Source organism: Gordionus sp. m RMFG-2023, chromosome 5 (assembly GCF_954871325.1).
Source record: "Gordionus sp. m RMFG-2023 chromosome 5, tfGorSpeb1-WG-v2, whole genome shotgun sequence".
In the NCBI taxonomy this organism is placed as follows: domain Eukaryota; kingdom Metazoa; phylum Nematomorpha; class Gordioida; order Chordodea; family Parachordodidae; genus Gordionus; species Gordionus sp. m RMFG-2023.
Genome location: NC_088779.1, coordinates 9,715,577 through 9,743,480, shown reverse-complemented (window position 1 = coordinate 9,743,480; position 27,904 = coordinate 9,715,577). Strand labels below are relative to the sequence as shown.

The 27,904-nt window shown below is 27.9% G+C and overlaps 4 protein-coding genes and 1 long non-coding RNA gene across 5 annotated transcripts in view; 2 read left to right on the top strand and 3 right to left on the bottom strand.

Annotated features, from left to right (window-relative positions):
• The window catches only part of LOC135929916 (serine/threonine-protein kinase NLK2-like), a 35,115-nt gene extending 23,867 nt beyond the window's left edge, over positions 1-11,248 (bottom strand). The window contains exon 1 of the mRNA XM_065466661.1: positions 11,149-11,248. Within this exon, the coding sequence (XP_065322733.1) occupies positions 11,149-11,174 (26 nt within the window). The 5' untranslated portion in view covers positions 11,175-11,248. The remainder of the gene's footprint in view (positions 1-11,148) is intronic.
• Positions 11,249-11,619: 371 nt separating this feature from the next.
• LOC135930140 (proline-rich proteoglycan 2-like) lies at positions 11,620-12,153 on the top strand. The gene has a single exon (XM_065466926.1). It carries the CDS (start codon positions 11,620-11,622, stop codon positions 12,151-12,153), a length of 534 nt encoding a protein of 177 aa, XP_065322998.1.
• Positions 12,154-12,874: 721 nt separating this feature from the next.
• LOC135929771 (uncharacterized) lies at positions 12,875-13,935 on the top strand. Its single transcript, XR_010572637.1, has 3 exons — positions 12,875-13,094; positions 13,590-13,711; positions 13,793-13,935. It is a non-coding gene; the product is annotated as an uncharacterized LOC135929771 (long non-coding RNA).
• Positions 13,936-15,278: 1,343 nt separating this feature from the next.
• On the bottom strand, positions 15,279-17,399 carry LOC135930139 (N-fatty-acyl-amino acid synthase/hydrolase PM20D1.2-like). Its single transcript, XM_065466925.1, has 5 exons — positions 17,275-17,399; positions 16,950-17,212; positions 16,555-16,682; positions 16,123-16,282; positions 15,279-15,523 (listed from the first exon to the last, which is right to left on the bottom strand). Exons 1-5 carry the CDS (start codon positions 17,397-17,399, stop codon positions 15,279-15,281), a joined length of 921 nt encoding a protein of 306 aa, XP_065322997.1.
• On the bottom strand, positions 15,287-19,156 carry LOC135930138 (probable carboxypeptidase S-like 2). Its single transcript, XM_065466924.1, has 8 exons — positions 19,051-19,156; positions 18,850-18,972; positions 17,870-18,093; positions 17,324-17,614; positions 16,950-17,212; positions 16,555-16,705; positions 16,123-16,282; positions 15,287-15,523 (listed from the first exon to the last, which is right to left on the bottom strand). Exons 1-4 carry the CDS (start codon positions 19,154-19,156, stop codon positions 17,435-17,437), a joined length of 633 nt encoding a protein of 210 aa, XP_065322996.1. The 3' UTR covers positions 15,287-15,523; positions 16,123-16,282; positions 16,555-16,705; positions 16,950-17,212; positions 17,324-17,434.
• Between the last annotated feature and the right edge of the window lie 8,748 nt (positions 19,157-27,904).

The following is a 27,904-nucleotide window of genomic DNA, read 5'->3' as shown; positions in this document are numbered from 1 at the left end:
TGATACCGGATCAAGGTATAGTATTCTACCGATTCATATCGCGAAAAAGATTGGAGTAAAAATCTTAGATAAATCAGATATTAAATTAACTGGATATGATGGAAACACAATAAATGTATTAGGAACTACCAAAGTCAAGGCAAAATTCGAGGACAAAAGTCAAATCTTAACTGCTTATGTAGTCCAGAGTGATAAGATTGCACTGTTAGGAAGGACTTGGATAACAGTTTTTGGGAATATACTAGATAAATTTGTGAATATTGTCGAGGATGATTATGATTAATACCATACAAGAATTAATAGAGCAATGTAATTTTGTAAATATAATGGAGGAAAATAGAAAAGTAGATAGTAAAAATTATGAAGGTACATATTACAATAAAAAGTATGAAAATTATAATTATAAATATCATAATAAAAAAAACTTGAATAAAATTGAATTATGTAACTTAATACAAATGTTAAAAAAGAAATTAATTCTTATAAATTAGAAGAAATAAATCATTTGATAACAATTGGAGAAATAATAGTTATTAAAAACAATAATGAAATAAAAATTGAAGAAAATAATAAAATAAAAATTTTTATAATTAATAAAAAATTTAAAAAAACTATGGAAAAGAAAATTAAAACAAGGGTGATTAAATGTCGCGATGTTGAAAGAGAGATTAGGAGTACGATATGGAGATCATATGTTGAAAATTGAAGGAGAAAGAGAAATTTTATTATAAAGAACAAGTTAAAGAGAAATTATGATATAAAAAAAATGTTTAAATTGAAAAATAAAGGAGTAAAATTTAAAAAAATAAAAATAATTAAATAATAAATAAAAAAAATTATTATTATATAAAATGAAACAATTCCAAATATTCTATTATGATTCTTATTCTTATGAAACATTCTGATAAATTATTTATTCCATTATCATTTCAATTATTCCAAAATTATTTTATTTGAGATATATTGATCATAATATATATTTACAAACATTGATAAAAATGATAAAAATGATAATAAATAACGAGATATAGTGTGAAGATGATGTTCAAGCGAATGATTAGATGATAAGGGTAACAAGCAAAAATTAATGAAAAGATATGACTGAGGCTAAACAACAAGCAATATTCAACTAACGACGTTTCAACCAACGATGTTTCATGATGTTCGATAATCGATTCAACAAACGATAACATGACTGAAGAGACGAAAAGATTCACGTGCAAGAAAACCGAGGGATGAAAGAGATCATATACTAAATCGCAAGATATCAATAGATAGGGATATAGAAATAGGAGACAGCATATGGTATAAAACTTTTAAGGATAATAATTGGGAAAAGGGTACAATAATGCGCAAAAACGGAAATTCGTTGTATGAGATAGATGCTGGGAACAAAATTATAAAAAGACACTTGGATCAAATAAAAAAAAGATCAACTAATGTTGAACCTTCTTCTAATGGTGCAACAGTTTTTAAAGCGAATGTTAATAATAATGCATCACCTTATACATTGAATTTTAGAAGGAGAGGTGATAAACCAAGAAACCAAAATGTACAAGTGAATGATCAGAATCGCAACGTTCAAAGACCAGTTAGAAATAGTGTGTTGCCTAGAAAATTTGAAAATTTTATAATGAATTAGATTTGATAATAAATTTTTTTTTTTCTCTTCCTTATATTAAAACAAAATTAGTTTTTTTTGTGTGTGGAACTAAATTGATAAAACGTACAACAAAAAAAAGATCAACGAAGGGGTTAACGAGCAAGAATGACAAACGACAAAAATTATAGACAGAGGGCAAATAAGAAATAAAAAAAAAAAGTGTGAAATGTTAAACCGTGACACTCATGTATTTTATCTTAACTTTTTTAAAAAATTGTTTTTTTTACATCCTTAAGCTATTTATGGCGTAACTTAAAATATTTCAAATGTAATAAGAATTGTTTCTTTCTTTTTGTTAAAAACAACTTTTATATTTTAAAAAATCAATTTGCTTATAAACTAATATTAAATTTTATATTTTATATTTTATAAATCAATTTACTTAAAAAACGAATGTTCAATTTTATATTTTAACTTTAAAAAGATCAATTTATTATAAACTACATTAAATTAAATTGTCAATATATATAGGAAACTATTTTGAGTTATGTGATCATTATATTTTTTAAATTTAAATATCAATTTAACCCCTTTTTTAAAAAAGCTTTTACTACTAACTCGTTTTTCTTTTTAAATCTTTACTATTTCTTGTTTTACCGATTTTCATAAATAATTATTTTTCCACAAAATATACTTCTTAACCTCTTTTCTCCTTTTACTATTTTTACTATATCTCTAACGAATTCTACCACAATTTACCATTAACTCATGTGTTACTTTATTTTATTTTTTTGCTTATTTACATTTCTCATATATATTTCCAATTTTTCCCATTACCTTTTTATACCCCTCCTCTATGCCTTACAGTTTCACTGGTTTCATCAAACCTAACTTTAAGTGTACCTTATTTCCTATATTTCCCCGCACTCACACTAATTGATTTATTACATATTCCAACTCATATTTACTTTCATTTTCCATACACGTTGCAACTGGTTTTAACATATCCAAAATCATATTGATTTTTCTTCCCAGCATTTTTTTTGTTAGAAACTCCATCCTTGCCCACTGTACTGTTGTAATACAACTGCACTACCCACAGTTCTGCTTTACGTTCCTTATTTTTCTTCAACCAATTTTTTATAATCGCTACCATCCGTTCAGCCTGGTCATTAGAGCTAAGATAATAAAGTGGGGCCGTTACATGTCTCATATTTATTGAAACAAAAATTCTTGAATAAGGCACTTACAAAGACCGGTTCTTCATCAGACACCATAATCTTCCCGTGGTTAAATCATGCACCTCTTCAAACTCAGTCCATTTAATAAATGCATCCCTCCCATTCAAAAAAATCTAAGTATGCTCTTTCCACGGCCCTATAGTTTTCGGCCATATACCCCTTTTTTATTTCGGGGCATGCTGGACCAGGCATTGCAAACCTCACAACTTTTTCCAAATTATTTATTTCCTGGCCACCTTACATATTCCCTTCCCCATTGCTTTATTCTGGCTATTCCATGATGACCCTCATACATTAAAACCCTATCTCTTATTTATTCCCTCTCATTAGACAATCATCAATTATTAATAATTTTGCCTTTATATTTTGTATGTATTCCCTTTATCATCCCAAGGTTTTTTTACCTGTTAACCATAATTTTACCAAAGTCAATTCCCTGTCTTTCAAAGTATATTCTTGTATTTCCTTCCACGTAGTAGGAGTACCCTTAAAGCCCCACGCTAATGTACGAATCAACGCCTCTTCAATAGCTTTATCATCTACCATGATATAATTATACCTTATCACCAACTCATAACTTTTCACCCTCCCCCCCTATACTTTAATTCCAAATCAAAACTATCCACTAGCAATAACCAACGCTGAAATCGTAGTGACATAATTAATTCTATATTAGCTATTTTAAACAAATGTATGAGAGGTTTGTGATCCTTTTAAACCTTAAATTTCCTACCAACCTTAATAAATCATATAAAAACGCAGCTGTTCGGGCAAAATCCTCTATAAATCGGTGATGGTAATTTATCATTCCCATGAAAGATTGAACCTTAGATTTGTTTTAAGGTTTACGCATATTCGCTATACTCATCAAATTTTTATCCAACAGTTTTACTTCCATCCCATGCCCTAAATATGTAATTTCAGTTACTCCCATGACACTTTTCTCACAACTAGCTCACAATCCTTTACTTTGAATTTTTTTTAAAAACTTCTTCCAGCCTTTTGTTATGCTGTTCCCCGTTATACCCTTAACTAAGGCATCATCCATTTAATAAATATCCCTTCGCCGCCATCCTACGCTGAAAAATAGGTGCCGAAACACTTAATCCATATGGTCTACAAAAAGTGAATAGTCCCTTAAACGTCGTTATCGTCAACAATTTTCTCGTTCCTTCATTGGTAACTGTAAATACGCACACGAAAAATCTATCTTAGAAAAATATTTTGCTCGTTTTAAATTCGATAAAAATTTCTTTAATTCTTGGTAACGGATATCTTATCTCTACTACCCACGAATTAAGAGTTACTCTAAAATCCACACAAATTCTTAACTGGCCATTAGATTTCCTTATTGGAATCAATGGTCTCACGTACCTATTTATCTAATTCTCTCTCCATTTCAGCTTTCCATTTAAAAGGCGCTCTACGAACTGCACAATATGCGGAACAGACCCATCTTTTAAACGTATATCACCTAATTTTATATCAAAAATTTCCCCATATTTATTTTTCAAATCCACCACTGCTTTTTGCAAATCTGTCAAATTTTGATTTACTTCAATTTCATCCACTACTACATTGTCCTCAAATTTTTTCCTTACTAATTTCGCTGGTATAATTTCTAACATCGGCTATTTATCCTTTTCAAATTTTATTTCTTCCGACTGAGAACTACCGAAATATTTTCTTATATTATTTTCTCCTCCAAATATCTTCTCAATCTCCAAACAATTGCCCACTTCCTTATTAGCTATTTCTTTAATATACTTTTTTTCCACTTCCATATTTCCACCAAATAAATTGCCTTCCCTGCTACTGTCATTTTTCCAATCAACTATCTCCTTACTTTCTTTTCCCCTATTTTTATCTATATTTATCACATTTAAAATTTTTGTCAAATCCTTACCTAAACTCACATTTATATCACGTCTATATATCTTCCTGATTCCACTTTTCATTTGCACACTTCATTCTTCCCAATGTCTTCGTATTAATTTCTTCTTGATTATGCATTTCTTTACTTTCTTTTGACATTATAAACTTTTAAGCCTAATTTCCCCAAAAATATTCCAAAAATTATTAGGCGGTTTTAATTTTCACACTATCCAATTCCATCCCATATAAATAAATTTTGAATCATGTCCAAGAGTAATGGTGACCTTCGGAAATAAAGATATAGGGATGTTATTAGATACGGTCGCCACGATCTCGGTTATGAGTTGGTAAGTAAATTTTGGCCAAATAAGGGTATAATAAAAGATAAAATGACGGTGAAACGGTTTGATGGATCTGATATGGTAATTTAAGGGAAAATCAATTTACCACTGGTGGTGAGGGATCGATTCAATTTTTGAATTTACGGGTTTTAGAGAAGGTAGTGATCCATCAATTTTGGATTCGTATCACTTACAATCTCGATTTCCTTTAAAGTATTTTTTACCTCACTTCCTTTAAAATATCATTTTTTAGCAACCCTGATCCCATTCCAGATTTATTTTACTATTTTCCACAATTACATCTGGCCTCATACCACTCTTATTTCTTTTACATCGTTTTCACTAACTTTGTGTATTAAACTTTCCCTTCCGCATTACTCTTATTTATAATCTTATTTATTTGCCCCTGATAATCTCCCAAAGCAATATTCCCCAATATATGCCCTTTCCATCATACAGTCATCTCACACAAACTTACGACATTTGAAACATGGACACTCCTAATATTATTTCTTTAATTTTTCCGCTCATTTTTTACATATTCCACAGCTGGAGGTTTGGAATGTCCTTGTTCCTTTTTATAAAATTTATCTTGAGTATGTCCAAAATTTTCACACGAAACTGCATTTTTGTTTTTCACCTAACAACTTATATGCCGGAACATAAACATTCTTCTTCATTATGTCCTTTATTTCCACATCTTTTACAAACACTAAGTAACATTCTTTGGTTTTTTTTATTTTATTACATTCCCTGCTTATATGACCAAATTTTTTACACGTGAAACACGTTCCATTCGATGACGCTCCTTGATTTATTTTTTCCTTACTGTCTCTGTTTATGTGGCCATATTTCCCATATGTAAAGCATGTTTCATTTGATCTCGTTCCAATTGACCAACCTTCTATTCCCCCCCCTCCTTCTACTTGATTTTTATAGTTATTTACGTTATATTTTTGATTTGCTTCATGCAATTTACTAATTTCCAATCCCATTTCTTCAACTTTTTTAAACATTTCATATTTTTCTTTTCCTTTGTTTTCTTTTTCTAAAATTTCTCTTTCAATTTTCTTTTTCTTAATATTTTAATTTCCATTTCTTTTATTACCATACCCTTTATCATATTTATTATTTCAACTTCATCATTTTCACCTTTCATATTTTTATTTCATTTCATTTCTTTCTTTTTCAGAATCTCTAATCTAAATTTTCTCTTTTCTGATATCGATAAAGATATCTGTTTTTAATATTCCATTTTTCTTCATTGTTTTTTATATCACACATTTCATAATATAATTTTTCCATTTCTTTTTCAAATATACAAATTTTTTCATTTTTTTCCAGTTCCAATTGCTTTAATATTCTTACTTATTTATATATCTTTTTTTCTATACTAAATAAAACCTATAACCCAATATATTTTATATATCGTTATTCCAAAGTAAATATCTAATTGATAAGCATTCCTAATTTCAAAATAGTTATACGTTTTTATACCTTTTCTATTAAGCATTTTAAAATTTTATTTTTACCTTAAAATTCTAAATTAAATTATATAGTTTATAATAAACTTATTAATAATTCTATTAAATTTTTTTTTACAATTTTGATAAAAAGTAAGCTAATGCAATTATTATTAAAATCGCTATCAAGCAATACATTAAATTTTAACAAAACAAAATTTTACCTTTAATTTCGAATTTCCCTTTTATAATTTTTTTTTATTGTCTATGATCGTAAATTTTTAGTTAGTTTTTATTTGTCGTTATGTCGTAAAAAAATTTCTTTTACTAGAAGAGAACGGCACCATTTTTTAACAACTTTGTTGATATAGACTAATACATTTATACTTACTTAATTAGAATCAGACATTGGTACACAATACGGGTTTTTTATTCTTTTTTAATTTTATATTTCAATTTTTCAAACAAATTAATAATTATTATCTTTTAAAAACAAAGCGGGCATAATTTTATACTAGAACACAAAAAAAATGCACAATTTTCTTTAAAGGTGTTTTTATATGAAAAAAATATTGATGATTTTCATTTTCTTCTTTTTCACATATAAAATAAAAAATATCCTTGAAAACATTGCACATAAAAATCAATTAACCTAGATTAAATATATATAAATATCAACAAAATTAAGTAAGTTTTATAATGTTACAAGACTTTCGTCTTTTTTTAAAAAATTTTACTCAAATCCAGTCGTTTAACAAGTTTGGACTATCGTGGCTTTTAGTATTTGGTTTCACGAAAGATAAGGATTCATATTCAAAACAAACGAGGCTTGTGAGTTATTCGAAGTCAACAATATCAAATTATTATCAGTTAAGCGATGCCACGGTTTTTTCATATATAATGGGGGTCCCCGCCGACCATACAAAGTTATTAACTGATTGATTCTATAATAGAGTTAAGCTAAATTACTCTTAACAGTTTTCAACGATAAGCCGGGCTGATATGTAATTTCTCGGTGCAAACTCCAATTGAATGCAGCTGTCTCAAAATCATTTCAGCTCATGGAGGCCCTTTTCCGTTATATAAGCCGATAAAAGTTGAATTAGACAGACTCGTTGCTGCTGAGATTTCGCTAATTTATCTTATAAAATCTAGAGTTCAATGGGACACTTTAATTTGTAATTTTCGGAAAAAAACATTATATATTAAAAAATTGATCAAATTTTTTTTCAATTCCTGCAATAAATGTATCTAAAGACCTTAGATAAAATTTATGGGGATAACACAATTAATTGTATTTCCCAACCCCCCTTAGCAAAATATTGGCTGCGCATAAAGAATACTTTCCCATTTGCTGACTAACAATTATCGTTTTCCGGATGAGGTTTAAAAAAATTCCCAACGACTCGTTTGTATTTAGATAGTATAAATGTCTCGTTCAGAAATGATGCGAAATATCTAGTCAACCTAATAAAGATTTGTACCTCGTAAAGATCATAAGCCTCTGGAGCGATTGTTTGGGAAAAGAGGGATTTCTCAATAAATCAAACAATGCTTAACACGTTGGACCTGTAAAATAAACCCTTAAGCATAGAATACAGACCAAGTTGAAGGAATCTTAAAGCTAATGCTTTATATAGATTACCATAACATAAATCGAACCGAATTGCGACATAAATCATGCTTTGGAAATTTTAGCACTAGTTTAGTGGATATACAGGTATAGAAGAAAAATCATTTCATGAATTCAACCTATTTGATATTGACATGAGTTTCGCAACATATTCAACAAGATTGGAGAATAATCGAAATAATGAATATGATTTGAGTAGTTTCCATACTGATAAAGCGGAGAGGAGCTGATAGCAGAAAGAGGAATCGTCGAATAGAATGGTATTCGCCAAACTGAAAAATACTTATGCTGGAACTATATAGTGGACATCCCTGGATGAATGGTTGAAATTATATATTGTTGATGAGCTAATGCGATGATGTTATCCAGCAACATGTACGGAATTGCATTCGATATCAGAAAATAATTGACTAGATATTTTAGAGTACCATTATATTTAATTCATGGAATATTACCAAAGAGTCACTAAAATGTACACATATAGATTTCGTAGGATAGTTACTAAATTAGTTGATAGGATTTCCGATAAGGAAATAATATCGGTTAAAAATTTGGATTGCTAACTTTTCGGGACCTAAATGCATTGTGTCAGATAATAGACCTCAATTTATTTTAACATGGCTTCAGCGATATTGTGAGGCCAGCAATATTTATCATATTAGTTCAACGCACTAATACCCTAAGATGAAAGAGCAGGCAGTGCGAATAAATTGATCACAAAGTAGAAATACGGGAATCAATCAATGCTCACAAGGAATTGTGATGAAGGTATTAACAGTTTATAGCTTGGAAAACATTGCTAGACAGGTAGGTCCCCAGCCACGATTGTGTTTGATCAAATGAAATGCGATTGAAATTTAACGACAAATTAAGCGGGAACATGATCATTCCAGAGATTAACATTTGTTAACCTGTATGTTTATGAGATGAAACCACAATAGGCTGAAAAGAAGTAATACTCCTTGATCGAATGAGGTATATATACTGTAGCCCCAAAAGGGATTATGTAAAAACATGGCTGTTATAGCAGATAAATTGGGCTAGCAATGAAAGACGGTGAGGGTCAAACCTGCCAATATAACCAGGATAGGTGGACAAATCTGACGAGACACATAAACATTCGGCGGTACATTCAACCCATGCTTATAATCGAATATATGTAGATGTTCTCATTTAAGAAAGGGTAAATGTAATAAAGTATAATATATATAATTTCATTATTATAAATATATAATTTTAATGTCAATATACATTAAAATCTATATTAATTATTATTAAGGTTAAATATGTGTTAATCCGAATTTATAATATATATTATTGTTATATACTTCTTATCCATAAAATAAAATGTATCCTGATGTCATAAATTAAATTATAATCAGATTTATTTTTGAATAAATGAAAAAATTCCCTTGTTTAAATGAAAAATATATTGAAAAAGGGAGTACTCGGGGCATGTATCCGGGCCTCTCCTCTAAGATATTCTGAGTCGATTTGGAAATTTTAAGGCTCTGCTACACCAATGATAAATAGCATTTAAACCCAGAGTGGGGCATTTGACTGGTAAAATATATTTTATCCATTGACCGATATTTGAAATCTTGAATATGTTCAATTTAAATTTTCATTTTTATGAATACATTAACTCTATTTGGTATAATAAATTTAGTTAAAAATTACTTAGTGGCTTCTCATTTTTTCCTATTTCATGTTAAAACTCAATGAAATTTATATCTTAATTTAGATTGACTATTCATTTATTAAAATGCCTTAAAAAGTGCACATATGTATACATAGGGGAGACTGGGGTTAGTCGAACCAATTTTTACAAAATTGGCTATAGCTCTTGTTGTTGTATAGATAATATAAAAAATAATATATGATTGGATACCTAAAACTATACTCTATAAAGGTGCCTTATAAAAATAAGAATATAGTCATTTTTTTTTAATTTTATTTTTTGTAAAAGTGAAAATTTTGTTCAACATTCCCCAATAGCGGGGTGAGGCAAACCACTTCAAGGGGCTTCCTGAACCATTGGTTTTTTAGGCCATAATAAATTGAAATGCATTTTTATTTATTAATAATGATATGTTTAGAATAATTTTATTGTTTTATTATTCAAAATATTATAATACTTATAAACTGAAGCTAATTATATATAAAAATTGAAACTTAATTTTGACTAATTTAATAAACATTTTTGACATAATATGAATTTTAAGGAGAGATTAAGATTTTTTAGCATAAATCCTAAATACCAATCATAAACAATCATGAAATTGCCTTTTCAAGATTTTGAAATTTTTTTCATTACTAACTGCCATAAAAGACGTGTATGGTGTAGCAAACCCCGCAAGCTCTAAATTGACAAATCATGATTGAAATAATATCTAGATTTGATAAATACTCATAAAACTTACCCAAATTTTAGTAGAATGTTTTAACTTTGCAATAAAATTTAATTAACATATAAATGATTATATATTTTAATAAAAATTAAAATTCTGTCATGTAAAAATCTTTTGAAAATTTCATCAAAATTTTATTTCTTAAATAAAATTTTTAGTAATTAATTATTTCAAAATTTTGTCCATAGATGTATACTAATGAAAACTATATTAGGATAAAATTTTAACCTTCTGGTGTATTTAATTTTAGAATGAGATTAAGTGATTTGCCAAGCCCCGGGGTTTACCTAACCCCAGTCTCCCCCACCTACAAGTCCGCAATCAAAGGCGTCTTAGACAGCCCATGGCATTGATTACAGTTGATTTCAAAATGTGTACACTTTTAATAAATTGTCAGTCTAGGATAATATTTAATGTCATTATTATATCTTATTTAAGAATTCAAAAAGTGAACCTTAAAAATCAGAACAGAAGGAAAATATATATTAATTACTATGTTAATAGACTCTACATAGGACATAAGAGAGATAAATTGAGCGAATAATTGAAAAAGAGATCTTATAAGAAACAAAAGTACTTACGGTAGCTCGTGATCCAAAGAAGTCATAGAACACCAGGATGTCTTAATGTATGAAAAAAATACAGATGAAAAGATAATGTTAAGTTTATCGATTAATACAAATAATTAGTTGTAAATCAATTAGTTTAATATTTAATTCATAATTAAATGACAATATATATATTAATTGTGAGGATTTCGCTATTTAAATGATAAAATTATCCTATAACTAGATTCGATATGAACATAAAAAAAAATTATGCATAAAACGTCATAAGATTTATTATTAGATTCAATTCTTTAAAATGTAATAATTATAAGACAAATTGTTGATATCATAAAATATTTTTATAATTCCTTACTCATTGTTTAATAATCATCCAATTTAGCAAATTAGTTTTATCATTATAGTTACATTTTAATGATTTACTACAAACTTCGCTCTCATTTTATAAAGAAAAAATATTAAGCGTGGGGAAAAAACTTTAATATCATGCCACCACTACCTGCTTGGCAACCAAATTTTGGCTACGCATCCCCAATGCAAAGTATGCCTATGCCGATGGGTCCATCATACCCGGGAATGGGACCACCTATATATTCTCAACCTTTTGAATTCAACCCAGCCCAACAGATGATGGGATCACAAGGATATTCTCAACCGCAATTTGATTTTAACCAACCTCAACAGATGATGGGGCCACCTATGTATTCTCAGCAAAATTTTGGTAACTATCAATCAAATATAGAGCCAATATTCTTACCACGTTTTGATGTACCTCCCGGTGGTGTACCATCAATGATGGGATCACCTCATATACAACCAATGATGGGAGCGCCTAGTATGCCTCCAATGATGGGAGCGCCTTATATGCCTCCAATGATGGGGGCACCTAATATGCCTCCAATGATGGGGGCACCTAATATGCCTCCAATGATGGGAGCACCTTATATGCCTCCAATGATGGGAGCGCCTTATATGCCTCCAATGATGGGAGTGCCGCAGATGATGGGTGGGCAATTCTGATGAATATATCATAGGAAATCAGAATTATTATTTGATCACAAAAAATATAAAGTTTATTTAATGATTTTTTATATTAAAAAGATTTGTTACAATCAATTTGTTATTCGTAAAAATATGTCATTATTTGTATATAATATTATGATTTTACTATACTTTTAAAAATTAAGTGTATTTTTTCAAAAAATAAGGATTGGTATATAGTAAATTTTAAAAGATAGCTTTTCGTTATTTCCGTGAGGCGTTACCAATCTAAAACTCATAAATTATTATTGTAAATTAAGAGGGGGCGAGATGTCTTTTCTCGCTTTTTATTAAAATTAAAGGGGTGTGTCTTAACCAAGAATATAAAATTTTAATTATCAAAACTGGAAAATCAAATCTATTCTTGCTATAAAAAATTTTAAAAAATTCATAATAAAGTTTTATAATTATTTATAATATTTAAAAGTAGATTATTATATTTAAAAGTAGATTATTATTTTTAAAACAAAATAATCATTAACAAAACAAAGAATAATTAAAAATTAAACAAAAAAATTATTTGAACAGTTTTGCTTGACATGAAATGGACATTAATCTTATTTACTTTAGGCAATCTAAAAATTATTTGGCAGTATTTTAAATTTTTGACATCTGATTAATTCATTTCCAAGTTTTTTTTTATAGACTTGGGAATTATTAAAAATAAATAGACAGTATAACAAAAATTTTGATTGAGCTTTGAATTTTTGTCAAGTTATTAAATATTTTATGTACTACAAAATAATTCACTTTCAAAATAGTCAACGTATTTCTAAAACATAGCATATTAATAAATTTACATAATAAAATATTATTACACTGGAAAATAATTTATGATATCAATCTCTAAATAAAATTGAAGTCCAGGAAGAAAATTGAAAGAAAAACGCGAAGATAAAATAAATAATTCCACAAAAAAAGTTAATATAATTTTAAAAAATTTATATTGTTTTTTAAAAAAATATTTTTATTTTTTAAATTTTTATGACACCTAGAACTCTTGGACCCTCCACTTTTAAAAAGGGTCCGGGTTCAGGTTCAGCCAAAATAGAAGGGTTTAGGGTTCGGGTTCACATCCTTGATAGAAATTAATAATTATAATTTATTTAATTTAATAAAATTACATTCAAAATAATTAGAACAAGTAAATAGAAATCGATAATATTTATTTTTATATTTTAAAAAATTATTAATCATATTTTAGACAAGGTTATGGTTAGGTTAGGGTTAAGGTGGGTAACCGAATATCAATATTATTACCTTCATTAATGTTTTTTGGTGAGTAATTCCCAAGGTCTAGTGTTTTAAAATTATTTTACATTATTAATTATAAGAAAAACAATATATATCCATTGTGGTATATAAAATTAAGTTTTCTGTACTAAATATTTTGAATATAATTTATGCATTAAAAGATTTAAAGATTTATTCAGTAGCCCCTGCACTTTCTGAATGGAAGCAGAATACCTCACTGAAAACACCCTCCTACCAAAAAAACAGTGAATTATTTTTTGACACCCTTTCGGCAGTACTCGAGGTAGTAGGAATAGTTAATAAATATTTATATAAATTAATAAATTAAGGAAAACATAAAAATTAGAGTATTTTTTTCTATCAGGTAACATGTACAATGATCGCTGAAAGATGAGTAGCGTTATGGCTAAGATATAAAGGCATAAATATCAGAAGTATCCATTTGTTTCTATAAATGTTAGTAATTCTTGAGATAATTGATTCATGTTCATTTCCCTAGGAACGCATCTTGATCTGAATTTGGAATTTTTGTAATAAGATGGCCAAAAGTGGGCAAAGTTCTAATAAATATTTTTTATTATATATGTGTTAGCACCAATATGATTTTTCCGGCAACGTATTCCATCATGTTTGAAATTGTACAATTTCGCCATGAAATTTTGAAACTTAAATATAATTTAAAGATTATTTTTTTTTATACATAAATAATAAATGAATGAAAGGTTAACGACAAAATTATCTACAATTCATAAAAATAGGAATTCTAAACATGCTGGATAAACACTTCCGGCAAAATCTGAATCTTATATATATATATATATATATATATAAAATCGAATTTCAAAAATTAATTTAAAGTAGAAAAATTCAACACGTTGACGCTAACCGGGACTAACAAAAAAAAAGCCATATATTAAAAAAAAATTATATAAACACAAATCAAAATAAATCTCAAAAAAAAATGATTATTATTTATAAAAAATAATAATAATAAAACCAATTTAAAATAATATTACTCACATCACAAATATTTAACATCCCCTTTTCCCTTCCAATTTCTTTTTTGCCACAGAAAAAAAGAAAATTCTAAGAACCAGGGACCTGAAATTCCCGGAAAAAATCCTTAAACAAATTTAAGAATGTACCCGAAATCATAAACCCACTTTTTTTTAAATGTTAGGAAACGGAAACTAGAACTGGTACCAAAAATATACAGAACGTTTAGGTTTTACAAAAATCTTATTTTGATCCAAATTTACCCCGTTATTACAAATCCCCCCCCTTTCTTCTAATCTACCTCTTTTTGCCGAAAATTTTGATAAACTTTTCAAAAAAAAGATTTTATTTTAAGGAAAGAGTTTTTCTTAGAATCCTCAAAGAAGTTTTTTTTTTATTTCGATCAAATTTTACCTAATTTCGAAATTTATATTTTTTTTTCTAGAAAAAAATCTTTTATAAATAAATTATTTGTAATTTTTATTCAAAAAAAATCATGTTTTATATATATAAAACATAATATTTGATATTCAAAAATTTGACAGAAAAGGAAAAGATACTAATACATAAATTAATATTTTTGGCTTTCACCCTTTCAGGTTCGGAACATGCGCCGACCTCAAAAAATAAAGAAATCTCGCTATCATATTAATTTCAAGTAATTGGTTGATAGGATGCTAACTTTTCTATTAAATATAATTTCTTATATTTTTTACAAATGACCAATAAAATAAATTGTAAATAATTTTATTTAAATTAAATAATTAATCATTTATAACGATATAAAATTAAATTATTTTCCTTTTTTTTTTTAAATAAATTAAAATTATGTTTATTTTGTTCAATTCTTTCTTTCATTTCATTTCTTTTATTTTCTCTCTTCTTTTTGAATCTTTTGGAACTTTTACGAATCCCGATACCTGTTCGATCAAGTTATAATAAAATTTTATACAGTTATGATAATCGGCCACCGAAATTCTCTCATTGACACCGTGCACTCTTGATATATCATCTACGGTCACTGTTAGAGGCGAGAATCTGTATATGTTATCCACGATTCCGGAAAAATGCTTGGAGTCTGTGCTCCCCATAAAAATCGCTAATTATAAAATAATAATATATAACTATACTAAGGAAATATATAATATATATAAGATTTTATTTCTATTCGAAGAGGTAGTGTGAATTATCGATGGACAAATATAAAAAATAACGACAATTAAAAGAGGTAGTAGCCAATGCCTGGCATCGCATTCAATAAAAAGCATTATGCGCTCATCAACATTGAAAAAGCAATAAGACGTAATAACACTTTCAATGGTTTACAACAATTAATTCCATTGAATACATCTTATCTCGATGTGTGTAAAGAAAAACCTGCGTGTGTAGATTGGTTTACTATTTATTCAAACCCTAATAAATTCAATAACATTAAACAAATCTGAAATAATTAAAACATATTCTGATCATTCCTCAAAGAATAAGTTATTTGAAATAGATTGATGTAATTATTGATCCAGTAAAAGGTGATAGTTGTTCCCCCGGAAGAGATTAGGGTCCTAATATAAAAACTCTCCTGTATCAAACGTGCCACAGTTTTCTCTACACTTTTAATAAAATGAATCGCACGTCTACGTTAGTATATTGATGGCGGCATATTGAGTTGAATTACAAAAAATAATATTATTTTATGATAACCTGGTACTACTATAGTTTCATTGAATATTCCCAAGATAGTCGCTTCGATCATTTTGAAAGCATTGGTATCGTAATCGGAAATAGGGCTATGTATAGGAACTTCATCTGGAATTATTTTCACCCTTGAATCATCTATTATTTGACCATCGAATTCTAAACTCTTTTTTTTTATATAAGAGTTAAAATTAAATTTAAAACAAATATAAGAAAAATATATTTAATCATAAATAATTAATTTAGACTAAATACATAATTATTAGATATTCCTAGCCCCATACTTTCTAGGAAAATTTGTTCTTTTTACTAATAACATCTAAAATAATGGCGTTAATTAAAAATTTTATTAATAATACTATAAGCAAGTTTAATTTTGTATTAAAAAGAGTATTCTTATGATCCAGTTAAATATTATCTAAATGAGGGATTAATTACGTCTATTGGATCTTGCATGGGATGAACTCTATGATTAATAGTGGCTTCTGCGTAACTGAGTATCACGTTACTTTTGATTCCACCAATGAAACTCGTGACAACTGCTGAAGTTTTAGTAAATGATTTCACTAAATCATTGTCCAATGTTATACTTTATTATTTTTTTCAGTAAAAATGATAATAGTGACAATTTTTGGTTAATTTTGTTACCACAAACATTAAATGGTTTTACTATTCATTTATACAACAAAACAATTTTGATAATTTCAGAGAGTTTTACATATACTCAAACAACTACTTATGATCTATTTCATGATGTCAGACACATGTCTAAGATGAGCACACTGTCTAATTTTGCAACTATAATTGTAAAAAAAATAAAAAATAAAATTTACGTGACAAATTATTCCTAAATAAAGCCACATTTTCAAGGTATATTTTATAGGGTTGAGGGTATAAATGAGCTATGCGTTTCAAAGTTTCAAAGTCTGGTGTTCCAGGGTGACCAAGAAAAGACGGAAATTCTTTCGATCGAACTTTCGTCACAGCACTCGATAATATCGATATGGCGTTTTCTTTCCCGGAAAGACTGGAGTGGCCTCCTATTGCTTCCACGCTTATATTGACATTCATTACATACTTTTCTGATACGCACACGCTAATGACAATTACGAAATATATATATATGTATGCTAAAATTTTATAATAAGTTGTACTTACGGAGCTACGTCCTCTGTCTCTATCAAATAAGCAACAAATAGTATCTTACCTATAGGCTTTCCCCCTTTATGTGGGTATGAATATGTGTTCCCTAATAGTAAGGCTATTTTTCTAGCTCCATTCATTCCCCCAACTTCCTCGTCGTGTCCAAAGCTCAAGATCAGCCTTTGGCGTAAGGTCTCAGCCCTTGACCTATAATATGTTCGATAGCCTCCATAATTAACATTATGATGTATTTCGAATCAGCGGTTCCCCTCCCGTATACATAATAATCCTTATTATCTGGATCATCTGCAGAAAATTTCTTGGAACAATTTTTAGTCTTTGGGTCATAAAGTATCTGTATTACAATATCAAATTTATTCCATAATTATATTTCTATCTACTATGTTTTATAATATATAAAATATTTAGTCATATCTCAATTAGAGATTCTTTTAAAATACAAATTATGTATATTTTTTTAAATTGGTAGCAAAAGATATACTATGACATTCCAGAAATTCACAAGTGTTTTAAAAAGTGACATCATGTCACTATTTAAAAATAAAAAACTATATTAAGTTATAACTCGTAACAATTTTTTTTTACATACCTCGTATAGATTTTTGGGCTTGTATACAATTTGCCCACTAAACGGAGTGACATTCCACCTATGAGACTCGGTGGGGGGAACGATATCCTGGTGGGCTTGTAATATCCATGGTTTATTAGTAAATTCGTCATCATCCTCTATTAATGGCATTATGGTGTATACTAGGCTCAGGTTGCTCACCATCTGTCTCTCTATCCAAGGTGTTGAGTGAATCAATGGATAAGCTATATTGGAAAAACACAAATTTTTTACATTTAAAGTTTACAAAAAAAAAAATTTGCAATGTGTGACCAACGCAAGGGTGGCCATTAGCTTATAACTTCTTAACACAACGTCTACATGAGCGGGAGGGGTAGGAACAGTTTGCATCTTATTTTTTTGAGGGGGTAGGAGGTAAGCTGCTTTATTGGGGGTAGGATAAATTTTTTGGAGGATTATCTATTAAATTTTGAGATGAAATAGGACAAAATTTATTGCTGTAAAAATTATACTTTTATTATAGTATTACTATAATACAATTCATCGACCAAATCTATATATTGTAAACAATCATACACATTTCCCAAATAAGCTATCCTACATTTAAAAGGTTTAGATATTTTAGCAAGCTCATAATGCCATAATAACTAATTCATTGTAAATAATGAAGGTTTTGATTGAATTTATTATCTAAAAAATAAATTATTTATAATCACAAGATATAGATAGTTGGTATTAGATATAGATTAATTTAAGTTATCCTTAATAAATTCTTTGAAAAGAGTATCAATAAATAAATAGGTAAAAATAATGATATTTTTTAGGGGGGTAGGCAAAGATTTTTGAAGGGGGTTCGCATCCAGTGAAAATCCTGTCATGTAGACGATGTGTTAGCATTACAGAATTTTAAACGATCTCCATGACTATATGAGGTGGACTTATTCAAAGGTTTTTAAAAATTATAGTATATTAATTTAATTAAGAATATTTATTTTTGATACCTGATTCCAAAAATTTTCTAAATTTGAGCAATTCAGCCACATTTGCTTCTCCCCATTTTATCGATACCCTTTCGAAAGTGATAGCTTTGGAAAACTTTTTTATAGCGGCATCCAATTCAATTTCTTTAAATGATTCATTTAAATTACAAAAAAAATAAAATTTATTATTTATTTCATTTTTTTTCCATTTAAATTAATAACCTAATGGTTTTGCTGAATTTTCTTCATCCTTTTTGCCAAAGAAATTCTGCCCATTCGAAATACTGCACAGCAGGAATGAGGCAATTAACAATAACAAATTTTTCATCAAGCAAGTTATCTATTCTATTTATTTTGTATAAGAAAAATAATCTCTTATACGTTTAAAATAATAATAAAAATCGAAAATCACTGAATAAAAATATTATGCTAATATATTATATATTAAAGGTATGGAAAAAAATTAATCTAGAAATAAATGACAAAAAAAAATATAAAATGATATAAATTTAAAGGTTTGTAGATAGTAAAAAACCTGGATTTTAAACGCCTTTTAAAATACCGGATATATTAATATTTTAGCTAAAAAAAATGTTACCCAAACCTGGAGACTCTACATATAGATCAACAAAAAGTTTAAGCCTCTATTGACCATATTTGGCGGCCTAAATAACATCTTTTTGGCTAAAATCTTAATTTAACCCTTGTGAAAATGCTTCTACAATTGATGTCCACGGCAACGCTTAATAATTTTTTTTTTTAGAAATGATTTATTCTGAAATAACTGCCATATTTAACAGAAATATATGGAATTTAAATCATATCTCTAGAAAGATTTTTAAGTGTAAAAAAAAATATGATTTTATCAGAAAATATTTTCTAAGAAACATATGTGTATAAGTAGTATTTTCAAGTTCATCTTTGAGATACCTAATGAGATGGGTCCTCAAAACTTTGTTCCAAATAATCAAATTATGTCTTTAATACAAAATATATAATTTTAAATACCTTTTGGATACCTCAGTAATATAATTTATGTGATAGTGATTATGAATAATAGTAAACAATAATATATATTTTTTAAAATGTTTAGGATCTTTTATATAATTTTTAATTGGTAATCAAGATAAATTGATGGGTATTATTATTTAAATTTTTTTTAAAATATAGCTTTGAACCTAAATATAAATATATTATTTGTTAAAATTTTTAAAATGAACTTATTTATGTTTAAACTTCATTATTTTATAGCCAGTTCATTTCAAAAGTACACATTGAAATATTAATAACAACTTGAAGTTGGTTCAACTCATAAACCTGCAAGGTATTACAGATTGATATTAATAATATTTTTGCGGGTTTAATTAATTATTCGTTTTAACAGTAAGGAAGACCAGAGCTTTTATTAATCGTTATGGCTCCGTAAATAATGATCATATCAGATTGCAAAATACCAAATAATCCCTATATATTTTAGACTTAATTGTTTTAAAATGTTTTTTTTGAACCTATAAACGCCGACCCCATAAGTTAGCCGGATCTTCGATAAGGCTATTCTAATCAAGCTTAGAGACCTTCATGGTCCGGGCCGGGCTTGGGCCTAATTATAAATTTTCTAGCGGGCCTGGGCCGGGCTTGGGTTCGTTGAAAATTTTTGCAATAGGCTTGGGCCTAAATTTTTAAATTCAAATTTAGCTTATTTTAAACAAATATAACAAATCATTCTGATTTTATTAGTGTTATTTATCAAATTTCCTATACACCTTGGGAGAGTATATATTTTTTAAATCGGAAATTGGTATAATTTTACTTATTTTAACACAACGGCCTGAGCACGAAATAGTGAAAAAAGAAACAGCGAAAATCAGGGAATATTCCCAAAAATGTTCCCAAAGATGGCCAACATTTTCAATATGACATATATTTTCCCAAGTTAGCGTCTGGATGAAGTGCTTGTGCATGTTCCTATTCCTACTTCGAGGATTACTAGAGCTACCAGTAATTTATTATTTATAAATCTTTTTAGCTATATAATATTTTTAGCTTCGTCCTCATTATTGGATATGTCTTCGTGGGAGGATGACACAATACTTCATAATGAGACGGATGCTGCTGATGAGATTAATTTATATATGGATATTCAGCTAAATGAAGAGGATATCAACTATGATGACTGCATCCTAGATTGGTGGAAGAAGCATGCATCTAATGTTTCCAGTGAACGGAATTTCAGTACTATTGGAAGGGTTATTGAAGAAAGAAGAACAAATTTAAATAACGAGTAAAATATTATTTTTAAATGATAATTTGAAAATATAAATTAAAATTTTGTTTATATCATTTATTAATATTATATATATATATTATTACTAAATAAAATATTATATTTCTATTAGTATTACTTTAGCATAAGTTAAGTATACATAAAATAATTTTATGGGCTTGGGCCGGGCTTGGGAAATTTTTTAAATATTATAGCGGGCTTGGGCCGGGCTTGGGAATTTTTTTAAATATTAAAAACGGGCCTGGCCGGGCCGGGCCTGGGCTTAAAATTTTTTTTACGATGGGCCTGGGCCGGGTTTGGTCCTAAAAAGGCCCATGAAGTTCTCTAATCAAGCTACCGTTTTTAATTATATAACTTATAATGCCTCAATATAATATTATATTTAGAGTTATAAACAAACAAAATAGGAATCTTTTTTTGAACCATTAAACTCATATTGCCCAATCTTTCCACACCCTGCATTGAAAATCAATCTTCAAAATAAGGAATATTTTAATAATTTGTTTACATATAATACACAACATCTTTTATTACTCACTTATTTTATCAATTTTTTATTCTTATTGTTCTAGAGACTTCATGGGCCTAGATTTTAGGACCATGCCCGGCCCAGGCCCATGGTAAAAAAAAATTTTAAGCCCAGGCCCGGCCCGTTTTTAATCTTTAAAAAATTCCCAAGCCCGGCCCAGGCCCGCTATAATATTTAAAAAATTTCCCAAGCCCGGCCCAAGCCCATAAAATTATTTTATGTATACTTAACTTATGTTGAAGTAATACTAATAGAAATATAATATTTTATTTAGTAATAATATATATATATATATATAATAACTATAAATGATATAAACAAAATTTTAATTTATATTTTCAAATTATCATTAAAAAATAATATATTATCTACAATTTCGTTATTTAAATTCGTTCTTCTTTCTTCAATAACCCTTCCAATGGTACTGAAATCCCGTTCACTCGAAACATTAGATGCTGGAATCGCATGAATTTTTTTGGCTAATCTTGCCAATTTTGGCAAGATTTTTTCATGTTTCTTCCACCAATCTAGGATACAGTCATCATAGTTGATATCCTCTTCATTTAGCTGAATATCCATATATAAATTAATCTCATCAGCATCCGTCTTATATGAAGTATTGTGTCATCCTCCCACGAAGACATATCCAATAATGAGGATGAAGCTAAAAATATTATATAGCTAAAAAGATTTATAAATAATAAATTACTGGTAGCCCTAGTAATCCTCGAAGTAGGAATAGGAACATGCACATGCACTTCATCGAGATCTGAAGTATCTAAAAATATTATATAGATAAAAATATTTATAAAATATATGTTACTTGAAGCTCTAGGGATATTTGCTTCATCAAGATCATATATAGGAATTGGATGATGATCTGAATAATCAATCATTAAGGCCCTTGTACTATTTTTTACTTCAAGTGCTTCTTCCAAAGTAAGCATTTTTAACTGGCGGAATTTAGGATTTAAAAATGTAGCGATTTTGTGTAAAATATCTATTTGGAATTTTGATATTAAAAATTCCTTAGCTCTTAATTTTAACTTTCTAATTTCACTATTGAATTGATACGCTTCGTATAAAATATCAGACACTGGTAACTTTGCCAATGTTTTATAAATTAATAAAACTTTAAATAATGTAGGACTTCTATCTCCCTCCAGCTCCTTGGTTGCCTGATTATATGGGGTCAACATGTCTATTAATGATTTCAACCCATTTTTATCAATAGAATTAAGCTTATCCTCCATATTTCTTTTCTGTAAACAATCTAAACTCTTATTTAATCCACTTTGCTTAAAAAATCTTGTTAGTGATTTACATTGAAGAATAAGGTTATATAATAAGGGTGTAGATATTTGCATATATTTTGGAGAAAAAGTATTTCTTAGAATAGTGTTAATGAGATGAGCAGAATAGTTTAACCGTTTATATGGTTCTAAAGCCTTTATCATGTTGCTACCTTGATCAGTGATTAGTGATTTTATAAAATGCATCAGAAGCATATCCAAGTTTAGCAAAATTAGAAACAAGTTCTTTGTGTATATTTTCACTTGTTTTTTTATCTTTTAAAAAAAGAGAAGTAAACAAAACACGTTTTATTAATTTCCATTTAATTATGTAGTGAAGAGTTAATGTAATATATATGTACTTTTTGAAGTCATCTATGTATAAATCAGTTGTTGCACTACAAAAAGAATTTATTAAAGCATTTTGTACTTCTGGGAATATTTTTTTTGTGCAAATTTTGAGAAATATCATTCATATGCATTGATATAGTTATAGGACTTGGCAGAATATTTTCAACATCAATCAAACCCTTCTTTGAACCAACTTCAATAAAATATTGTGCTAAATATTTAAAGCCTTTACCAGCTATACATTGAAATGGGCGAATATCTACAGCACAAAACTTTACACATCTATTGATAACTTCCTTTTTTTCATTTGTATATGATGTTTTATCATTTTTAATTGGATAAAAAGAAGATAATTTAATTATAGGATTTGGTTTACATTTATGTCTTGATAAATGGGATGATCCTACTTTATTTGAATATGAAAGTATGTCTTGGCATCTTTTACATTGGACATATCCCATTTTATTATTATTATTGTCTATTATTATACTAAAAGAATCCCAGACCTTGCTCTTCAATGAGTTGTTTGCTAATAATTTGTATTCTTGAGAATGTAATTTTTTAACTATTTCTTGATTTTTATTCATTTATCTAAAAAAAAATTCAAAATACTACAATTTATTACAAAGGAGAAATACCCATCCCATATATAAAAAAAACATAAAAAAATAAATTAGTTCAGAAAAAAGAGTATGTTATGTTACATATTAACAGCTTTTTTAGCCTTCAATCTCATTAGTGTAATACACAAAGGAATATATAGAAAACCATCTAAAAAGTAATTTGTACTATTATATTAAAGGTCAAATCTGTTTGTCATTTAAAATGAATTTATTCATTCATTATATAATACCCATACCATATATATTAAAAACATTTTTAAAAAAATTAGTTCAGAAAAAAGAATATGTTATGTTACATATTAACAGCTTTCTTAGCCTTCAATCTCATTTACACAAAGGAATATATAGAAAACCATCTAAAAAGTAAGTTGTACTATTATATTAAAGGTCAAATCTGTTTGTCATTCAAAATAAATCTATTCATTCATTATATAATACCCATACCATATATATAAAAAACATAAAAAAATAAAATAGTTCAGAAAAAAGAGTATGTTATGTTAAATATTAACAGCTTTCTTAGCCTTCAATCTCATTAGTGTAATACACAAAGGAATATATAGAAAACCATCTAAAAAGTAAGTTGAACTAATCAAATCTGTTTGTCAATCATAATGAATCTATTCATTCTATAAAAATTAAAATTATTAAATTTCAATAATTTATCTACCAAAGGTTATATATTTATGCATTTTATTTCATAACCATGATGTATCACAACATAATTAATATTGTTAATAAAATAGGATCTATTCAACTATAATTTTCCTTAAAATATAAATAATATTTATTACCTATAGTAGCTATACACTCTAAACCAGTTGTGTTAAGTTAAGATACCAATTTCCGATTTAAAAAATATATGCTCTCCCAAGGTGTATAGGAATAGGAAATCTGATAAATAACACTAATAAAATCAGTTGTTATATTTGTCCTATTAAATATCCTTAAAATAAGCTAAATTTAAATTTAGGCCCAGGCCCGGCCCAAGCCTTATTGCAAAAATTTCCAACGAACCCAAGCCAGGCCCAGGCCCATTAGAAAATTTATAATTAGGCCCAAACCCGGCCCATGAAAGTCTCTATATTGTTCTAATAGAATCTGCTTCTTGTATGGTGGATGAGGTAAAAATATCTTCTTTTTTTCCCTGTTCCCTTTGCGAATCCCTAGATGAGTTAGGACCTGGATAAATGAACCTGGGAGATACATGTTTAAAGGAGTAAGAACATCATTAATTGAGGTGTTAATTAAAAGAACCAAATGAGGGGCTAGTGACAGAAAGAAAAGTGCTGGGAGGAGAATTAAATTGATGAACTAGGAATAGACATAATTGCAGGAGGATATTCAGGACTTTCTAGTAATAGTTATAAAATCTTCTTCTCGAAATATATTTATTTTCATAAGGGTATATCCCGCACGATTTGAATGCTTTTTGAATATTTTAAGAGTGCCAAAGGGTAAAATATCCTTTCAAATCTAATATCATAAAGGGAAAAAAGATCCCTCTGTAATTGGCGCGAATCTATTCTGTTGTTATGAAAACAATTTAAAAAATCATATTAAAGTCCTGTAAAGGTTGTAACTTATCAGTATAATGTGGATGAAGAGACGAAAGTATAATACTTATCTAAACTCTATATTAGAGTAAAATTTTAATTTCTAACCGTTACTGGTCTTAAAAATAAAATCCATAAACTGACAAACCTCTTGCGCCGACTAGCCTGGGTCTCTACTACAAATTATTAGAAATACTAACAACCTATTAAGTAATATTCAACTTATAACCAGTAAAGTATCAAAAGTGATATACTGGTTTTTTGAAATGAGGCTTATCCGGGATAACATAGATATTTTATATATTACTATATATTCACCATTTATATACTAATGAAACTAATACGTTATATGGATTGCCGAATAAGTGAGAAAAATCTGACAAGAGAAATAAATATCTTAGCGAATTCATTAAAAATATGCATTGTAAAATCATTATACAAATTACAAATTAATGTTTTAATATAATAGTGATCTCATTGTAGTGAAGATTCAACTGCTTCTTTGTAATAAAAGTCTCCCCTTAAAGGTAAATTAAAAAAATTGGAAAACGAATAATGAAAAATTTTATTTATAAAACCAAATCAACTCTTTTCTATATCTACTTAGTAATAAATATCTACTCTTTTTATCCAGCAACTAAAATCTTTAAAATAATAGCATTTATTCATGCATATTTTCTTGATCTTTAGCAACACAATTAATCGTTATGTTAGAAAAAAATTGGTTAAAAATTTTATATATAGAATTTTATATTATACAAACTTTACCAATTAATTAATTTTATTCAAACCTTTATTTTTGTATAAATTAGTACATATTTTAAAATAATTTTACCATATTTTTATATGCAGTTTACGAACCTTTTATATATGATAAACTAAGCAGTTTTAAATTATAAGAGTTTACGATATACTAGGGTATGTTTAAGCAAAGTTTATATCTGAACTTTTAATAAATATTAGTTAAATTTCTAGGTTCATATCTTCACTCATTAGAATTACGATCAATTTTAGCATCATAATAAAAAATATTGATAATATAACAGGTATCTTGTGATTATATTTTCAAAATATTAGACTAAATACAATATGAAAAATGTAAATTATCCAATTTCTTTAGGGAATTAATGTGTCATTCAGTATTTAAACATTTGTAATGTGATATATAGCATTTGTAATGTGATATATAGCATTTGTTAAAGTATATGCGCCATTTATATATGAAAAAGCGAGCAATGATGTCATACTCATTAAGTCCGAGAAAGTAAAGACTAATCTACGTAGTATGGTAGCAATTAGTTTTGTTAGAAAGCCCGATTTGGATCAATTATTTAAAAGGATCTGATTAAGATATTAGCTAAAACAATAGTATGTAATCTTTGATAATTAGCAAATAGATTTCTAAAACCTTTTTACCATCTATGAGTATAATTTCCAGGCTTATATAATATCTGGCTAAATTTTTTTTGAAAACTATGATAGCAAGATATAGCAATAGTATATAATCTAGGGTTCGCCATCGGGAATATCTTCCAAAGTCTTCTTTTATATGTTTTGTTTTGCTATAATGAAGTGAGCAATTCTATTTGAATAGAGGTCAAGATTCGCCGCTACAAATAGGTGACTCCTAAGTATATAAAAATAGTGGACAGTGAGGTTATCATGTCTTCCAAAGTCTTCTTTTCTGCGCCAATATTTCATGACAATGGCTGCAATTTTTCAGGGTTTGTAAGGAGTATATTATAGGGATGATGTGTTGATAACGGGGCACGGCGGAGCAGCACAATCGAAGGCTGGAAGAGGTATTTCAGAGAATCCGAGAGAAGGGATTGCGAGCGAGTAGAGAGAAAAGTATACTGGGAGTAATGGAAGTTGTGTATTTAGGGGCATCGAATAAATGGAGTGGAGGTGTGGCCGTTGGACAAAAATATGGTAAAGCCGCGATGTAAGGCGTACCGTCCTTTGTAGGGATGGTAAGTTATTATCATCGGTTTGTTGAGAAGGGCGAGATGTCTTTTCCCGCTTTTTTTTAAAATTAAAGGGGTGTGTCTTAACCAAGAATATAAAATTTTAATTTCCAAAACTGGAAAATCAAATCTATTCTTGCTATAAAAAATTTTAAAAAAATCATAATAAAGTTTTATAATTATTTAAAATATTTAAAAGTAGATTATTATTTTTAAAACAAAATAATCATTAACAAAAAAAGAGATATAAATTAATTTAAACAAAGAATAATTAAAAATTAAACAAAATAATTATTTGAACAGTTTTGCTTGACATGAAATGGACATTAATCTTATTTACTTTAGGCAGTCTAAAAATTGTTTGGCAGTATTTTAAATTTTTGACATCTGATTAATTCATTTTCAAGTTTTTTTTTATAGACTTGGGAATTATTAAAAATAAATAGACAGTATAACAAAAATTTTGATTGAGCT

Excerpts from the sequence above, each read along its gene's own strand:
- LOC135930139 (XM_065466925.1), bottom strand. The coding sequence starts at position 17,399 with ATGAATGGAGCTAGAAAAATAGCCTTACTATTAGGGAACACATATTCA. Across the intron at positions 17,213-17,274 it reads GAGACAGAGGACGTAGCTCC|CGTGTGCGTATCAGAAAAGT; the intron begins GTAAGTACAACT and ends AATTGTCATTAG. Across the intron at positions 15,524-16,122 it reads TGAAACTATAGTAGTACCAG|CGATTTTTATGGGGAGCACA; the intron begins GTTATCATAAAA and ends TTTTATAATTAG.
- LOC135930140 (XM_065466926.1), top strand. The coding sequence starts at position 11,620 with ATGCCACCACTACCTGCTTGGCAACCAAATTTTGGCTACGCATCCCCA.
- LOC135930138 (XM_065466924.1), bottom strand. The coding sequence starts at position 19,156 with ATGAAAAATTTGTTATTGTTAATTGCCTCATTCCTGCTGTGCAGTATT. Across the intron at positions 18,973-19,050 it reads AAATTCAGCAAAACCATTAG|AAATTGAATTGGATGCCGCT; the intron begins GTTATTAATTTA and ends AATCATTTAAAG. Across the intron at positions 18,094-18,849 it reads TAGAAAATTTTTGGAATCAG|CTTATCCATTGATTCACTCA; the intron begins GTATCAAAAATA and ends TTTCCAATATAG.